The 19,633-nt window shown below is 44.8% G+C and overlaps 1 protein-coding gene and 1 long non-coding RNA gene across 2 annotated transcripts in view; one reads left to right on the forward strand and one right to left on the reverse strand.

The window, feature by feature from the left end:
• The window catches only part of LOC146059975 (uncharacterized), a 175,331-nt gene that overhangs the window by 134,952 nt on the left and 20,746 nt on the right, over positions 1 to 19,633 (forward strand). The window lies entirely within an intron of this gene.
• The window catches only part of TSPAN2 (tetraspanin 2), a 167,342-nt gene that overhangs the window by 62,363 nt on the left and 85,346 nt on the right, over positions 1 to 19,633 (reverse strand). The window contains exon 2 of the mRNA XM_083172713.1: positions 17,656 to 17,761. Within this exon, the coding sequence (XP_083028839.1) occupies positions 17,656 to 17,761 (106 nt within the window). The remainder of the gene's footprint in view (positions 1 to 17,655; positions 17,762 to 19,633) is intronic.

Here is a 19,633-nt window from a genome sequence, read left to right on the forward strand (position 1 = left end):
CTTTTCATAACTTGCCATCCAGATGAACACCGATTGAGAATGTTAAAGTGTGCTGGGTACTGCTCTAGTGGAGTAAAGCACTTTGCCCGAAGAATGGCAAGAGAAGTGAGCAATGCGAAGCGATACAGGGGGCGATTCTCTAAGACAGAAATGTGGTAAAAAACACGTTATCGGGTTTTTACCGCATTTCTGTATGCTCTAACCCCCCCTCCACAATGGCAGCGCTGCGGAGGGAATTGCCAGCAAAAGCTGGCGATTCCCTGCAGAAGCCTATGGGCTTCTTACCGCAGCGCTGTTTGAGGGATCCATCACGGAGCCCTCCCAGCATGCCCTGCAGCCGGTGCGTCACTCTGCGCATGTGCAGATGGACTCCCGGGTCACAGACCCGGAAGTCCAGCACCGGCGCCGCATCGCAAGGGACAGCTCTTATCACAAGAGCTGTCCCTTGCGTTAATGACGGCATTTGTAAGAGAATATGCGGTCATTAAGAATGCGAAGCCCGGCGATACAGTGCTGCGGATGTTAGAACACCCCGCCCACAGTACACTAATTTGGGATATATGTGATGCCATCTACAAATTGACAAAAAAAAACATGAAAAAAAAGCATGCCGACCTTTCCATGTGTCGAACATTTCCATTTCAACCTTTTGTTTGTCGACCTTTTGTCTTTAAAATCTTGACAAATGTGTATGTAAAGTTGTGGTTACATACATACCTCCCAAAATTACTAGTTTATGAAGCCTCCACAAAAGATGTCAGATCTTTGTAGCTCCTCTATTCCCATTACTGCGAGGGCATAGGCAGCACTCTCCAAGATGCTGGGCTACCCAGATGCTCTCCCAGCACTGTGTACAGATGCTGTGTGCATGAAAGATCACTCAACATCAGCACTCACTATTCCTAGATTTGGGGTGCCCTATGGTTTGTGACCACATTGTTTAAATAAAAATCACAGGGGCTCTGCACTCACTAAATTAACTAACAATAACAAACAGTGGAGGTTTAGTTCTTTGCATTTTCATAGTCACAACTTACCACCAAATTGAAAGAGAGAGTGTGCCATAATTGCCTACCCTCCAGCAAATTGGGTCCCCCTCCTGGCCCCCTGGGAATGTGGGCACATCTCCCACAATACCCCCGCAACCCCTTTCCCCGCTGCATAGAATTCCATATTCCGTGGGTCCACGGAGAGGGGTAGGACTAAAATGATGCAAATCATTTTAGCCCCTCCCCCAACCTGTGGACCCGCGATTTCTCGTGGCTGGCTGTCATAGGGCGGGGCTTGTTGACATCAGCCTCGTTCCACCCCCTGACACGTAGCCTCGTCCCACCCCCCTTTCTCTCTTCTCCGGGCTTCTCCCGGAGAGGAGTGAAAAAAAGTAGGCATGTGTGGTCTGTATATATATATATGTGTGTGTGTGCGCACGCACACGCATGCACATGCAAATCTGGCTCTGATGCTAGCCAGTGCTTCCAATCTGATGGTCTGTCCCAATTACATAAACTATACATAACTTCTCTGTAAGTAACCAGCAATTGGCTGGCCTTGTGAAGATCCAGTTGTAAACTGAACAAAACCACAATCAATAATAGTGCCCCTGGTCACGGCAAGAAAACAAAAACCATTAAGTGTTTCCTGGATGACAGTACCTGTGTTTCCTGGATGACAAAGCTGCAATCATCCCACATTGCCCCTAGTGGTAAAACTTTCTCTACATGCATCCAAATCCATGGTACTTGATGTTAAACAAAGCTATACCTAATAAAATTTAGAATACCATTTTAAAACATAAAATGAAATAAAACATATATGAACCCACAGAAAACAATATATACTGTATTATTATTTTTCTAATAAAAAAAAAAAAAATCACTAATAAAGCACATAGAGTAGGTATCCGGGTCCTTATTTATGAGAAAACATTAATCAGAAGCAAGTTTGCAAATATTGTTTTATTTTTATTTTTGCTGCTTGTAGTGGCTATATTGTGCCACAAAAAAGTATTATCTACCACTGATCTAAAACAAATAAATATAAAAGCAACAAAAAAATTGCATTAAATGCTACATTTCCAAGAAGATTTTGCCCACAAAGTGGTGTGGTCTCCATACTGTAGGTGTGAATTGGCCTGGACTCCTGCTAGCATAAATGCTAAAGACCACAAATATAAATACAACATGCTTAGCTACTCAGCTTATTTACCATTGGCAAATGTACTAGGCTCAGGTGGCTTAGACAATCCCCACTGTGTTACAAACTGCAGGAAAAGTTTCCCTGGTAAACCCAACTGGAAAGCACGAAACATTGCGGTAGTGTCTGGGGAAAGCCCCCCAGCGCTATTTGCAGGCTCATGCATTCACATTCTCCTTGGTTTGGTTGGAACATATTCTCCAGATATCTGGGATAGCTGATGAGTCTACAGCACTTGGATTGCTGTGAGCCCTGCACCCAGGGGATTTTGAAGAGAGATATGAGCCCAGATTCTGAGACTATTCTAAACTTTATATTGCTAGCACACTACTTGTATGCCACTTGGTGATAGACGTTAACAGGGATAATGTGCTAAAGATCCTGTGATACGTACATTACATGCGCTGTGGCTATTTTAAAATACCAGCTGTCTCTGCATGGCCGTTCATACTACAGATGTCTGTGAACTTTTAACCTGATACTGTTGCAGTTTTCACGGCTCCACTTTGTGAACAATCATTCACAGGGGCCACCATCATATATTGAATATAGGGGGACAGGACGGCGTAACTTCACTCCAAGGGGTTTATTTACTAAGATGGGAGTTCTATTTCAGATGGGATGTTGCTATGGGCAACCAGATTCTGAAGCCAAACCAAACGGTGAGTTACTGTACCCAGGTTCATTATACTCAACTTTTGGATTGTGTTTGTCAAGATCTGTAGTGTTGGAGATCAGCTATGTCCAAACCAGGTGCTCTGGATACTTTTTATTGTTTTTGAAATAAATATATGATTTTTATTACATTCGTTCCTTTTTTTGGTTTCTATTATATGTGTCACAAGTGGAGGATCGGATGGAATCATGCGAGTTACCGGGACCACAGATGAATCAGGAGAAGTGGGGTTAAAAGGATCAGGTTTAATGAATGACTTTTTCATAAATGGAGAACAACGGGAAAGCACTCAAATACTTCTTTGGGGTCAGCGGGAGAACAACATAAATATGAAGCAATAGGTTCTTGCGGAGGAAATAATATAAAGCAATAAGTTCTTGCGTAAATAATAAAGTTGATGACGGGATACAGAGTGACCGTAGAGGAGACCAATGGGAATACCTGTAGTTGAACAGAGAGGTCTGGAGTTTGCATGAAGGTTGGAGTATTAGGAATGGACCCGAGAAGTATCGGTCGGACTGGATCAGTGACCAGAGGTGCCGGGCTTCGGTCACGGAGCACGAAGCTAAGTTGGGAATACCAAGGCACTAGAACAATCAGGAAGTCTCCCAAAGGTGCAGCTCGCTCAAGAGACTTTTTGTTCTGACAAAGGTTTGCCTAGGCAGCTCCCCTAAGTACCCAGGGAGTGGCAGCCATTGGCTGGAATGTCAGAGAAGCCAGGAAAACCTCCCAACCTGGCCAATAGTAGTTTGCCTACACTTTTGCCCTCAACAAAGATGGCGGTGCCGTCCGAGCATGCTCCGGCCCAGCACAGCGCTCCCGTCTCTCCCTGCCACCGGACACAATCCCAGACCACCGCCGCCTGCTGCCAAACTTGGGGACCTCTGCACACAGGACAGCCATCGACGGGCACAGACGTGTGAGTAAACCACCCACCGGGTCCCACGGCGGCGACCTGTGACAATATGGTTTGGAGTGGATAAGAAAAAAACATTCCCTCATATGGATATGAGAGGACATCATTAAGGAAACTTTTATGAGTATGGCGTTCACTATATTTATCTAAGCTAAACATGAGTTCATCCTTGTTATATGTGTGACCACATGGTGAGCTGGACGATTATTCCATTGGTGTCCATATTGGGGAAGATCACCACCTAACAGATACCTATATATGCATGTAATTACTTTTGTCCAAGTAGGCTAAAGTAAGCGTGTAACTGAAGGTGGCCCAAGAATGCTATCGATACTACACCATCCCACCATACATATAGGGTGATTGGTTACATCCCCTTTTTATCAAGAAGGAAATTTTTATAGACATTTAAATATATTCTTGTATGTTTTTAATTTCTATGTACAGATGGGGCTTGTCCTATCTTTGCAGGGCTGGCATTTCTAATGCCAGCTCCGCCATCACGCCAACACCGCCAGGGAGCGCATGCGCATGAGACGCTCGCGTGCCCCCTGGGCAACGGAGCCTGCCACCGGTCCCCGCCGCCTCCCCCTCCATCGATGCCCTCGCCGCCCCCAAGCGCACCCCCCTTACCCTGCCGTCTCCCTAAAACCGAGACGGGCAGGGACACGCAGAGTCCCCACCGAGAAACTGGGACGCGCGTGCCTGTGAGACGTCCCAGTTCAGTGTAGTGTTGTTGATTCAAATTGAGAGGAGATGAAAGGAACTCGTTGTCTGAAGAAAATATATATGTGTAAGTCGCCATTTACCTTTCAGTAGATCGCTTATTACCACCCCCTTTTGTATAACCAATCAGATTCTATTTATTATCTTCTAGAAGGTGCTAAATAAGTACTGTAAGAAGCTGAATCTGGTATGGGCAAAAATCCAACTTCAATAGAACTCCCACAATAGTAAATATACCTCTTATTTTAGAGGCAGATCTATTGGTTGCCCATAGCAACATCCCATCTGAAATAGAATTCTCATCTTACTTAATAAACCCCCAAGATGACACGGCCATGATGATGGTATTCACTATGGGTCACTCACCCAACAGATCTCTTGTTGGCCCCATAGCTACAGTGAAAAACTATGTTCCTTGTTTTATTTTGCATTGAATCAGCTCCTGTTTACATATAAAAGCCAAATATCTCACATGGAGCCATATTTGCCTACCTTTTTTGTGTCCTTTTCAGGAAAAGCCCCAAGATGAGTTGCAGCAAGTTACTTCAGGGTCGGGGCTGGAGTTTAATGTCATTAGGCTCCTAACTAACTAACTAACCATGCTCTAACTGTGCAGAGTTTGTATATTCTCCCCGTACTTGCGTGGGTTTTCACCAGGTACTCCGGTTTCCTCTCACAATCCAAAAATATACTGGTAGGCTAATTGGCTCCCAACAAGTTAACCCTAGAATGTCTGTGTGTGCGTGTACATGTGGTAGGGAATATAGATTGTAAGCTCCACTGGGGCAGTTATATATTATATATCCCACAGTCCCTCAAACCACAGTACTGGGTCCAAGGGTGCAGTGCGGTGGCCATCTACAGTTAATATGTGCAATTTCAAGAGGGAGATAATACCCTTTCTGAGCTGCGGCACCTCCCCTCGCACCACAGCACTTCTCCTTCCCCATTCGTGTCAACCTTATTCCTGTCAACATTTTTGTGGTGTCCACCACTAGTGGTCGACCTAATGACTATTGACCCTTTTACTGTCGACCATATGGCCGCATCCCCATTGTGCTACAGTGCCAGCCTAAAGCCTCCTTCACGCGCCACAAGCATTGGCTCATAAATGCCACATTTGCGAGTCCCTGAGAAAACATACACATCATACACATCTGTTTGGCAGCATTACAAAGGGAGCTACATGTGTATAAGCCTAGGACACCTTGAATCAGACTCTGGGCGCACATAAGCAATGTATCGATGGCAAAAATGAAATTATATCTTGCCCCTCCCAGCCCAAAAGGTTGTAAAATATAAAATAAACCATACCAAGAGTTAAAACGGAGCGGTGGAACATTGACCTTGGACTATCCAAAAACGGTTTTGCAAGTTTTCACCCTCTCACACAGATAGTTTGCTGTTGAATAGTGTTCAAAGAAGTTGTATTTTTTCTATGCAATGTCAAATGCTTAGTTCAAAAGTAGAGCAACTTGTTTTAATATTTTGTTAAGTTAAATAAAACGTCCGCTAACCATGGGTTACAGAGTAGATTTCATGTCACATGCACATGTGCTTAAGTGCCACAAAGATTTAGTGACGGTCGTGAGTTCATAAATTAGGAATATACTGGAAGGTATTGCACATACAAAAAATTAAAATGTGGACAATATTCCAAAAATCGTTAGAATTTACCCTTGAGTCAGCAGAAATAGTAAATATCGACACAGTTTTGCACCAAGATCTAAATATGAAAAAAGTTTTTCATAAGATGGTTCCAAACAGTAAGCAAATGTGTACAGACATTTAGGACAAAATTAGCCAATTATCATTTTTAAGATAACATTATTACATTTGATGAAACTTGGATCTTCCAGTACGATCTTGAGACATAACTTCAGTTCATTTACTGGATAATACTATAATCACCAAAAATAATGAAAGCATGTTAAAACAAATCCATGTTAATTGTATCTAAATTGTAATTTTGTCAGACTGTGTACCACAAGGTGCAACACAGAATCAACATCACGGCAAAAATGTTCTAGAAACTTTATGGGATACAATCAGATGAAAGAGGCCAGAGTTGTTGAAAAATGGTGTCATCCTCCACAGGACTATAGTTTTCTGAAAGATAATGAGAACTGACGCGTTTCCCCGCCTGCTCTGTGCTATCAGCAGCTTTCTCATAGAAATTTATTTGAGAATGCCACTGATTGCGCAGAGCAGGCGGGGAAACGCGCCAGTCACTCAATATCTTTCGGCTACCAATCACCATTAAACCATCAGCATATACCTACAGTGGACACGGCATCCATATCCATAAAATCCCAAACTACAGATAAAGTTGCATGATCCAGGTAATTCGGCACCAGCAACTGTCTACATAATGTCTGTCCAGACATAAAACAGGAATATTCAGCCCAAACACATGCCTTTTTTAACATCTTCATGAATCAGCTCGCAGTGCAATATCCCAACTAATCATATGCTTGCTAATAAGGCCTTATTGTGACATTATTCTTTAACTTAATTATCCTGACTTTTAATTCATATTTCAATGTTTTATTATGAATTTTTTATTTATTTATTTTATTTCAATGTTTTTATTGTTTAATCTAACTTCAACCTTTGCGCAGTTTTGATTTGTTTTGTTTTATTTTTGCACTCTCCCCTGAGGAGTCTGAGCAGCTCCTCACAAAACAGCAGCAGTCGGTTGTAGCAGTTGACTTTTAACTCAGGTTATTTTCACAATGTGATTATTAATTAACTCAGGGTTGCCGACCCTCCCGGAATTTCCGTGAGTCTCCCGAAAATCGGGGCTTCCTCCCGGCCCCCCGGAAGGGTGGGCAACCCTCCCGGATTCAGGGGGGACCCCCGCTGTCCCCCGGATCGCGGCATTAAAATGCCGCAATCCTCGGGTCTCCGAGGAGGGGGCGGAGCTAAAATGACACATTTGCGTCATTTTAGCCCCGCCCCCTCCACGGAGATCACTGAATTAGCTGGTTTAACAGCATGGGGCGGGGCTTAGCGATGTCACACTTAAGCCCTGCCCCCTGAGCGGCTACTGAATCTCTCCTCTCCGGGCTTCTCCCGGAGAGGAGAATAAGAAAGTCGGCAACCCTGAATTAACTTTGTCAGCTATAGAGCTCCAGACTCTTTTTTTGCTTCTTTTTTTAACTATTAACTGTGTCTTGGGTCATTTAAAATATTGTAAAAACTATGTAAATGTATTATCTTGTTTCCTCATAATATTTTACATGTTTGTGCATAAAATAGATTCATTGTCCGTGTCTGTAAAAGTGTACCTTGGTTATTTGCTTCCAGAACACTCATTTCTGGGATTCATTGGGCCAGTCATTTACTACAGTATATAACATTTTGCAGTAAGCCTACAGTGGATTATTATTCAGTGTGATTAATACTAAACAGCCTTCAGCTACTGACACTAGCATCCATTCAGCTTGCAGGTAATTAGAGCATCATTTCCTGATCAGCAAAGCACTGTATTTGCTTCATTTTTATTTGGCCTATAAGTGCTCACTACATCCTGAGCTGGAAAATGTGACAGGATTTCTGGGAGCTGCAGACAGCAGCAAGTATCGCAGGGATAAAGGGTATTTTGTGTGGCACAGTGCATGAAAAGAGCTCTTATTCTATCTCGTGGAACTAGTTTTCCACTACATTAAACTGTCTGTTATGTGGAATATTCCACCTACTACTAACTGGGAAGCGGTCATCTATTAGAATGAACTTAGGTCTACAGTCATTAGGTCGACCCCACTAGGTCGACTGGCAGGAAGGTCGACCTGACTTAAGGTCGACATGGGCCAAGGTCGACATGACTTAAGGTCGAATTTGCATAAAGGTCGACATGAGGAAGGTCGACTGGTCATAATGTCGACATGGGTTTTTCACTGTTTTTTGAGCCGACATGTGCCGACAGGCGGTATTTCATGCCCTACCATCCACTAGGGCGTGGTGGGAGAATAAAATAGTGTGCCAAGCGCAGCGAGGCACCGTGCCCGAAGCATTGCGAGCGAAGCGAGCGATGTGAGGGTCCGATTCTCATTGCCAACTGTGTCCATGTCGACTGTGTCGACATTCGGATAAAAAACAGTGAAAAACCCATGTCAACCTTATGACCAGTCGACCTTCCTCATGTCGACCTTTATGCAAATTCGACCTTAAGTCATGTCGACCTTGGCCCATGTCGACCTTAAGTCAGGTCGACCTTCCTGCCAGGAAGGTCATTCTGACAGATGTACTGCTTCCCTACTAACTTGTACATGTTCTGCGATACTACAGCAACTAGCCAAATAGGGTCAGGTCTGCAGCAAAACAATGCCGTTTTGATAAAATCATTCATTGTGATCGGCAAATCTCTCTTTCTTTCAATATACATTTTACTCATAGAATTAAAGGTATAATTACTAAAATACATTACAAAAATACGCATTTATAAGCAAGATAAATATGCCATGAACACTGGGGGCTATCACTAGCAATCATTTTGAAGCTTTTTGGAACAATTAGCTACAATGCTCTTGTTGCAGGTGCCTAAGTGCCTGATTAAGATCCGCTCGCTAAGCAGCGGTCTTTCAATGTTTCGCGAGTGGATAATTGCCCAGCGCCTGCATGCATATGGATGTGTACGCTTAGACATCCATTCGCATGCTGCCGAAGAGGTGAAAAAATCAATCGATGGTCACTGACCGTTGAATTTTTTTTTTTTATCCATTTGCAAATAAAAGTCAATGTAGACTTTAATTTGACTCAGACATGGCCGAATTCGGGGTGCGCGCTGATGTCAGACTTCAGCCACCCGCCCTGTGCAGGCTTCATTGCGCATGTGTTCTCATGGGGATGCCCAGCATTATTCTGGGCACACCTACCATTTTTGTGTGCAGGCAACATTGGGTGTTCCCATGGGGAAGCCCCATACACGCCCCGCTCAGTGCGAATGACTCAGCCAGTGTGATACTCACCGAAGGCACTCGCACAGCGGATATTGCATATTTTTGCCGATACACATGCACATCATTGTTCCCCAGACCGAACTCAGACTTTGCTGAGTAAACCTGAACCACCCCCTAAATTCACCTGAAACATATCTTTAGGTTTTAAATAGTATTCTCTGGTCTCCATTTTCACTGCTACTTTATGCTAGCGGCACATTTTGGGGCAGATGAATTAAGTCTGGAGAAGTAATAAAGTGGAAAGTGATAATGCAGCAGCCAGTAAGCTCCTAAATGTCACTTTTCAAGCCCAGTCTGTAACTTGACAGCTAGCAGCTGATTTGTCTTCAACTTTATCACTTCAAAAGGCTTAATACATCTGTCTCTTTGTTTTGTATAACAGTGATATGAGTAGTGCACGCAAGGGGGGTTTCTGAGTAGCCAGGGTCAGCTCTACCATTAGGCAGCTGCCTAGGGTGCCGGGCTCTTGGGGGGGGGGGGGGGGGGGGGGGCGCCATGAGTCTGCCTATCAAAAAAATCAATGATGTCTATGAGTATCCTTGTTGTACTTAATCCAGGTGGCGGCTGTGGAACTTCTGAGACCTCACCTCTAGCCTTTCCCTTGAGGCATACTTCCCTACTATTGCTGCCCCCTCCTCCTTGCTGTGGGTTTCAAATGGAGGCCTCCAGGGAAAGGAGAGGACTTTCCCCCCTTCCTGGGGGGCTGGGAGGACCATCCAATTTTTGGGAGCCTCCCTGCCATTCCAGAATGTTAGGAAAGTATGCCTTAAGGGGTTAGAAAGTGGGTATTGGTGGCAGTATGGGGGGCAGTAGGTTGAAGTTTTGCCTAGAGTGCTGAGAAGTCTTACACCGGCCCTGTGAGTAGCCAGAATCCCCCCTAAACGAGGCAAGAGACTGGGCATGATATGTAAGAAACAACAAAATTAAAATTTGAATAACTTTGAACAACCTGGAGAACGCATTCTTTGTACTGGAGTGGACGACAACATACATGTGGGATACGCCTTGTGTCCCACAGTAGCAATTATAAGATGAGAGTGCAGAACATGCCCACTATATATAAGGAGTGCGTTGGAATTGATCCTGTATATCTTGAGAATTATATCTGTTCTCCTTGCAAGATGGGATCTATTTTGAACCCAGTTACTATACTAGTGGGGGCTGTGGAATAACAGGTAGACAATGTCTAGTTCAACACTGACACAGGGCCAACACTTGGGTCGACAATAGGTCGACACAAGAAAAGGAAGATGTGAGTTTTCAATGGTTTTTATGTGTCAATGGCGACACCTGAGCACACGGATCTCCAATTAGAGAACCCTGTCCGCTTGCCATTCTTTGGACCAGGTGCCTTGCCCAGGTTCCTCCCAATCATAGTCCACGTAGATCGATGGTAATATACGAACAGGGTCAAAAAATTAAGAAAAAAATCCCCAAAACCTATTGTGTACCTTTTCATGATGAACTTTTGCTTGTAACAACCATTTTTTACCATGTGGGCCACATGATGTATGAGGACTATACGTTGTCGTCCTGTTGACTGTCAACCTAGCCATTATCTGTCAGCCATCCAGATCCTACTTGTGGGATAAAAATACATTGTGGTATTTCAGTGATGAATCACTTTTCTTTGCTATGACAGCACACTGACATATCAAAGGGGCTACATGTTTCTAGGTAATTCTAGGTAATACATCTGTTTAAACAGAATAGTGTTAAAGTGTATGCAAAGACAGTTTGACAACAACATTTACAATTTTTTGGTTACACAAATTCATAGATTTTAGGTAGCTAATTCACTACATTCTGTATAAGAATTACTTACTGTATACAGCTAAACCCAGGGGCCCAGGGCCTAAAGTGAGAGTATGTATGTAGTATGTAGAGGTGGTGAAACTCAATTCCCCTGCCATAGACCGCCCCCCTCCACATTAGGCAGTGCCAGACTTTTTGGCACCCCCTGCAAACTTCAAAATTTGTGCTGTAACTTTCATACTTTATAAAGGAATGGTTTTCACACAATTAAGGGGGGTGGTCACACAGTAGCACCCCCAATTTCAAAATGAGCCACACAGTAGCACAATCATATTCACATCAGTGGCGGTTTTAACCTAAGGGCTGCAGAGCAGGTAAAATCCGCCACTGTCTCTTCCTAAAGTGAAGCCAGATGCAGTCTGTGAGACTACACTGGCTTCAATGTGACTGGCAGTGACTTCCTATTGGAAGTCCGACCTGCCAGTCACTGAAGTCCCTCCCTCCTGGATGCCTCTATGTGCAAAAATGCGCAGTAGCCCCCAAAACGGGTTCTGCGCATGCGCAGTACAGCGGACCATACTGCGCATGCTTCTGGGGGCTTCTGGGGGCTGCGGCAAAGGCAGCCCATGGAGGCTTGGGCCAGCGCATGCGCAGTATGTATAAGTTTACTGCGCATGCGCTGGCCCTGTGCAGGAGACTGGCGGTCGGGACCGGACCTGAGTGGGGACTTGGAGGGCGACGGAACTTAGCAGAGGCAGCGGAGGGGGTGGGGGGGCCCGCATTGTGGCAGCCCCCCTCCTCGTAAAGATTCACCACTGATTCACATTTCTCATGTTTACTTTGTAGTGCCCTGATTCATATAACACCACATAGTAGTGCCCTTTTATTTTATTTATTATTTATTTATTTACAGTTTCTTATGTAGCGCAGCAGATTCCGTTGTGCTTTACAATAGTAGACAGTGATAAAACAAACTGGGTAACAACAGACAGACTTGGAGGTAGGAGAGCCCTGCTGCAAGCTTACAATCTATAGGGATATAGGAGGGAAACACAAGGACAGGCAGCAGTAATAGCATAGCAGTCCCACCAAGTTGCAGGTCCAGAAAGGAAGCTATATAGTACATAAGCCTCAGAGGGTTATGCGTGTGGTACTTAACTATGACAGGCTTCCCTGAAGAGGTGAGTTTTCAGGGAACGCTTAAAAAGTTTGGAGGCTAGTGGAGAGTCTTACATAGTAGTGCCCTTTATTGCCATTATGTCACTCAATAGTGCCCCTTATTCGTGTTAGAGAATACTCCTAATACACGTATTCCACACAGTAGTGTCGCTTACACATAATGCCCACATTAGTATTGCTTGTTCACATAATACTCACAGCAATAGTAACCCTTACACAAAATGTCCACAGTAAGTGCCCTTTAAATGGGAGTGGATAATTAGATAGACTGTGTCTAAATAGACAGTCAATAAGTCGATTCCAAAGGTCGACATGGAATAGGTCGACAGGGTCAAAAGCCAACAAGGAAAAGGATGACAGGGTCAAAATGTCAACATGAAAAAGGTATACAAAAAGATCGACATGAGCTTTTCATAAATATTTTCATATTCCTCTATGCCAACATGGATGGTGAAGGAAGAACAAGCCGGGTTAAAAGACAAATAATGAAAAACGCATGTCGACCTTGTCATGTGTCCTCCTTTTGACCCTTTCGACCTTGTCAAGCTATTGCATGTCTACCTTTTGGGTAGACATGTCCCGCCCCCCCCCCCCCCCCCCCCCCCCGGTTTAACCCCTGGGTTATCCCATGAGTCCTTATGAGACATTTGTTCCTTTACCATGCAAACATCAATATCACAATTGTTTTTTTTTTTATTTTAGTACAGACAAAAAGTACACCTTTTAAATTTACTAAGATGGGAGTTCTATTGAAGATGAAATGTTGTCCATGGCAACCAACTTAGCATATACAGTACAATCCAACCTGAATCAGGCGCTATGGGCAGTATGCGTGGCACAATGCATTGTCCATCACTGAATCAAGCTCACAAATACACATGTAACTGGGAATTAATTAAAGTTGTAAAGATTCCGCATAATCTCTGTACTGCACTAATTAGGAGAAACATCATTAAGCCATCCATTTTCCTATATTCTTCCATCAGCAATAGCCAACCTTTGGGACCTGCTCCGAGTCCAGAAAACTTCTGAAAAAGTTCTCAAAAAATGTACCGCACTTCCACCATATTTGCATTGATACATTAACCCTTGAAACTGCTGAGGCCCATACACACTAGATGTTTTTTTAAAAGATATTGGTCACTTTGGCATTTCTAAGCGATATTTTGAAAAAATCAATTAGTGTGTAGACCATCGTCTAGCGTCTAGTAGTTGCTTTTTAAATAATGTACATCAAGACAATATTGCTTTTGGTTAATAACGATTAGCATAAAATAAACATTTAAGTGTGCCTCTTAAATGTAATTTTATTATGACACAGCAGAGTCTGATGAGTTCCGTAAAACAATCTTCTACTAACAGGTGCTAATGTTTGCCTTGTTTCCAGGGTACCCAAACACAAGAGCTCCAGTAACAGTTGTTAAATGAAAATTTATTGGTCATATATACTTGCTTAGGTTATTTTTAGGTCAGATATACTTCCTGAGACTAGGTTCCATCAGCCTAGATTTTACACCCAAGACATCTTATGCCCCTTTCAGATCGCACTTTTTACCCGTTATTTTGACATTTTTTTACTGTTTTAAAAAAAAGGTGCAGAGTGAATTTACCAGTTCTATTTAACTGGTATTTCTAAATGGTAATAAAGCAGGGTCCTACCTGTTTTAGACCCGTTTTTTTCATCCACTGTTTTCTATGGGTTAAAACGGGTTCAGTGTTGTGAAGGAACAAAAACTGCATTGAAATACTGTTTAAAGACATGCGGTGTCCCAGGAGAGGGACCTATGGTCTAGAGGGGTGCCCAAAAGACACCCTTAATCCTCACTAGGGGCCACATAGAGTGATACCTTGCTGGCCTATTCCTGTGCAGATACCCAGGACTTCACTTTGTAAATTTTAGTAATAAACACATAATTTACACCAGACATCAGCCTCTGTCTCTTTCTCTATTTAAACCACACCAATCAGCATATTTCATCACGCCATCAAGGTGAGTGATTTGTATTTTTCCATATATTGTACTATTTACAGGGTTCTTGGACAGACCCTACACATAGCAGCTCCCTATTTCTATCACTAGGATCATATCCCAAACTTGATTAATTAGAGCGCTATTGCCGACTTGTTATCTCTAAAAATAAAGCAGCCAGTGTTTACACTGCACAGAAACAAAATAACAGCCAAATCAAACTCAGTCTGCCCATGTTACATCTGCCCCCCCTGCAGTGGTTTTCTCCATTAGAGAGAGAATTTGCTTTTGTGAGTGAACCAGAATCAGGCCCACGTTGTATTTGGCTGGAGATTGCAGCCATCTATCTCTGACAGCTTCTACTCATCTTGATTTTGAATAAGCCAAATCGCCCAGCCCGAGTCCATGTGTACACCCCTAATAGACACATAGGACTCTATATGCAATGTATTGCCTACACGGCTAACTCTATGAAAATGTACACTTTCCAGATCTTGCCTCATCTGGGCATAACAGCTTGCTCAATATGTATTGAGAAAAAGACAATGGCAGTTTTCTGGGTTTTTGTTGCATTTTTTTAAGAATGATACATCTTCAAGCGCCAATACGGGGCAGAATTGAATTAAGCTGCTTTCAGCTCAAAAGTCACCCTGTGTGTACGGGGCAGCGATGAGCGGAGAGTGCTCCCACATCATCCCCGGCCGCCACTGCTCATCCGCTGTTATTATTTACATAGCATCCTGCTATGGAAAGTTGTCCACCTCCAGAAAAATTGTTGGGTCAGGCGAAAGTAGTAGAGTGATTTTCAGCCCAGCGATTTGTACATAGTCGCTCTGCAAAAACACTGAGTCTTTATGCACCTTTACACTGTGCAAACCCTCTAGGAACATACATGAATCGGTACTTATGTAATATCTTGGCTCCGGTTTTTCTTATGAGACCGCGTCCCCTCGCCACGCTTCGGGCACGGTGGCTCGCTGCGCTCGACACACTATATAATATCAACTCCATGCGTAGTTGGATAGTAGGGGTATGAAAAAATGGGGTGCATTTAACATGGGAGCCCAGATAATACATAAGTACCCTTGAATCTAATGTATATCTTTAGGTACGTACACACAAGATGATTTTTTGAATGATTTGGACAATATATTAGCATGTCATTGGATGAATTGGAAAGCTCATATCTGTTCCAGACAAGGTAGATCCATTGGTGCGGTAAACACTAATATTCAAGCCAAGAGCACTCAGTACATGGCACAGCTGCTACATGAAAACTTTTCACTGGACTAGCTGGTTCTGTTGTACAAAACACTCTATGTGCCAGAACTGTGTTAATGCCATTAGCAGCATTGCAGGTTGAAAGAGCACACTGCATACTGACAATTCCTTATGTAACGAGTGATGTCTGGAACCACCCCCGGGGTGTCATTTTATCTCTATATACTGGTTACAGGACTTCCTAATTCATTATTACCAAGCTCAGGCTGGCTTAGACAACTATAGGATTCTAAGACTGCCAGAACAGATTGCACTGCCATGCTAATACAAGGCAAAACATAAAATCCTTATTTTCCATTTGACATTATAAACATACGTATATGCATATGGATGGGGTAAAACATACAATAACACACAAAACAATGACAGAATGTGGAAGTTGCAATATGACCATCTATGTCAGTGAGGCCGGGGATGGTCGCACGCATGTGAGCTTCCATCCACCGGAGCTTTCATCCCCGGCCCCTGGAGAAGAGGAGCCCTGCAGATGGGAGAGGAGGGAGGCAGAGACGGAGGAGGACGGGAGATGGAGACAGAGGGCGCCGGAGGGAGGCAGCATCCACGGCGCCCGCCATAGGAGACCCCTATGTCCGCCAGCAGGATCCCCGGCCACGTCACCCGGCTGCTGCGACAACACACGCTGGCATCAGCTCGGCCCCCGGCAATGAGGGAAGAGATGTCCACCGTGAACAGCGGGATCCCCCAGCCGCACCAGCAAGATCCCTCGGCCACGGCACACACGGTCTTAAGGCCAGTAGCCCCCCAGGCCACTGTGCTGCGGCAGATTACAGGAGCCTGTCTGCCCCACTAATGCTCCGGCGAACCCAGCTGCAGCGGCCCCCAAGGGCAGAGGTACCACTATACTATCAGGAGCAGCCCAGAGAGGGCCCAACTCCGGCCCCTGGCCTCACTGACTCTGCCCCCCCCCCCTTGCCACCACCCACCAGCACCCACACTGGCCTGTTGAGCCCCTCCACTGCTGCCCTGTGAGCAGCAACATAAAGATGGCGCTGCTGATGGCTGCATAGGATCTGTGCCACTTGCCAAATATGTATCCCGTGTCACCCCTGTCGTGACCCATATCTGTACTATATCTGTACTGTTTTACTGTCTAGCCTATCACCAAGTGGCGCCACTGAATGGCTGCCTGGGTGCTGTACAGCTCAGAAACTATATGTCCCCATGTCCGTGTCCCTCATCAGGATAAATCATTCTAGTGCATAACTGTACCTGTCCTATATCTGTACTGTTACTGACTACCTATCTGGCTGGTGCAATCACCAAATGGCGCCACTGAATGGCTGCCTGGGTGCTGCGCAGCTCAGTAAATGTATGTTCCCCATGTGTCCGTGTCCCTCATCAGGATACATCTAGTGCATATCTGTAGCACGTGTTATATTCATATGTACTGTGACTGGTTTTTACGTTTTCCCACCCTGGCTGTTGCACAGCGATCCAAACCAAATTCCTAGTATATGTAAGTATACCTGGCCAATAAAGCTGATTCGGACAATTGTTGTGCCAAATACTGTAGCATATTGTGAATAATGTTTGTCTCAGGGTTGACTGGTAGTCTTAAACCCCATTCACACTAGACAAGATAGTAAAAGATATAGATCTGAAGGGCCCAACCAAGCGATATATTTTACTATTTTGTCTAGTGTATACATGTAATATTGTTAATGATGCATGCTTGCGCGCATAGTTAAGTCCCCCTCCCTCGTCCTGTATTTACAGATGAGGGAGGTCCTTGTTTATGATGGCCATGCTGTGGCATGGCCAGCTCCCCCTGTCGCCCACCCGCCATCGCTCCCTTCCCCGCTGGCATTGGCTAGTGTGTATGCATTTGCTGATGCTGGGTCCAGGCTACCACCCATATCGTTGTGGGTTAGAATCGCCTAATGTGTATGGGGCTTTAAAGTTTTTGAGGGGCAATTAGTATAATATATAGAATACAATGAATCATACTATTTAAATAACTATTTTTTCTTCTACTTACCAAGATAAAAGAAGGCATAGATTTCTTCATCATCTGAGCTTATTTTTTTTACCTGTCCACTGAATAAAAGCCATAGACCAACAGCTACTACCGATGATCCTGCCAGCTGCAAATATAGAGAAATGGAAAAAAATATTAAACGTGTTCACAATTGTTCAAAAATATGTATATCTGTAAAAGGTTGTATTGTTTTTATTTAAATCTAATTTGTACATTTGACACATTTAATTGCAATCCTGTATGTCTGTAATACATGTAATTCAGAAGGAATCTTGTAGATCAGCGGTTCCCAACCTGTGGTACGCGTACCCCTGGGGGTACGCGTCCACACGCTGGGGGGTACGCCGCGGCCCGGCCTGTAATGGCGGCAGTCAGACAGGACACTGGCTAGCAGCAGCGCATATGACCCAGCCAGCTAGCAGCACATAGGCAGGCAGCCTCCTCTTAAGTAACTGCAGTGCAAAGAATAGTTTGGAAAGTGGGAGGGGCGTGGGTCTGGGGGGGAGGGAGGTGCCCGTGCTGCAGGTACGGATTGATCCTCACCGGTCTCCATAGTAGGCTGATGTCACCGCCGGATGATATCAGTGACTGTATGTACCATCCGGCGGGAGCGGCCGGAGGAGAGCGAGTGGCCGGTAGGGATGTGCGGGTTGGGTGCGGGTTCCTGTGAGCTGGGTGTATACGCGCTGTGTACGGGAAATGTCCACCCGCCTTTCTTCTCTGTAGTATTCATATATATATAGATCTCATTACGGGCAGCCCTTTGCCTACCTAGCGTGTACTGCTGTTTCACATGAGAGGAGGTTGTCTTTGCGCTGCCAGTCTGCATTCCTCCCAACCTGACCCTTTCCAGGAGGGACAATATGCTCTCTGTCTAGGCTTCCCTCTTATATATGATTGGTATCACCTGTGTTGAACTATTTAATTGAAAATAAAGGATTTAAACACAAGTGATTGTAATCATAAATGAAGAGGAATGTTGTCCCTCCTGGAATGGGTCGTATTGGGGGGTATAAGCCTTTGTGTTGTTGCCAGTGCGCTCAGGGCCGGTGCAAGGCACCGGAGCGCCCCAGGCGAGTCGGGGTGGGGGCGCCCCGGTGCCGGGGGGGGGGGGGGGGGGGTACCTGTCCTGCGGCGCTGTGTATGTAAAGTTGGCGGCGGAGGCAGCGGGGGTCCCTGCAGTCCATTAGAAATCACGAGCGCTATCCGCCGGGCTATGCGGAAGCGCTTCTAGTGTGAAAACACTGGCAGCACGCTGATTGGCTGAGATCAGCGTGCGCCGTGCTGCCAGAGTTTTCACACTAGAAGCACTTCCGCATAGCCCGGCGGATAGCGCTCGTGATTTCTAATGGACTGCAGGGACCCCCGCTGCCTCCGCCGCCAACTTTACATACACAGCGCCGCAGGACAGGTACCCGGGCGGCTCAAAATGCCGCCCTTCAGTGGCCGGCGCCTAGGCAAATGCCTAGATTTGCCTAGTGGTGGCGCCGGCCCTGAGTGCGCTGCCAGTATAGCATTATGTTTCCCAATAGCGAGATTCAATAATCTCATCTCAAATTATTGCCTTCTGCAAAATGTCATTTACATGGAACATGACAGGCGCCTGCTTACACAGCACAGCTTCCTGCAGGCAGACAGTTAAATCAGCCCAGGTCTGCAGAATGAAGAGGCCTAGATACAGGCTCACTACTGGAACAATGAATAGCAACATAGCATAGGTAGACTTTCAGAAAATATTCCTTGCAAAAATGTACCTCTATCGTAAACTGTATTGTGTTTTACCTAGCATGAACATCTCCCTTGGAAGTGCTTTCACACTTTACACAAAGTGAATGACTGCTTAAATGTGTACAGGCAGGGGCATATCTAATCATTTGTGAGTCCATATAGCAACACTGGTAAGGGTTTCGGGCACTGCCAAATGCAAACTGAAGTGAAAACATAGGAAGACTGGCCCCCACCATCACCACCATGACGC

Source organism: Crinia signifera, chromosome 2, assembly GCF_055691185.1.
Source record: "Crinia signifera chromosome 2, ASM5569118v1, whole genome shotgun sequence".
Taxonomy (NCBI): domain Eukaryota; kingdom Metazoa; phylum Chordata; class Amphibia; order Anura; family Myobatrachidae; genus Crinia; species Crinia signifera.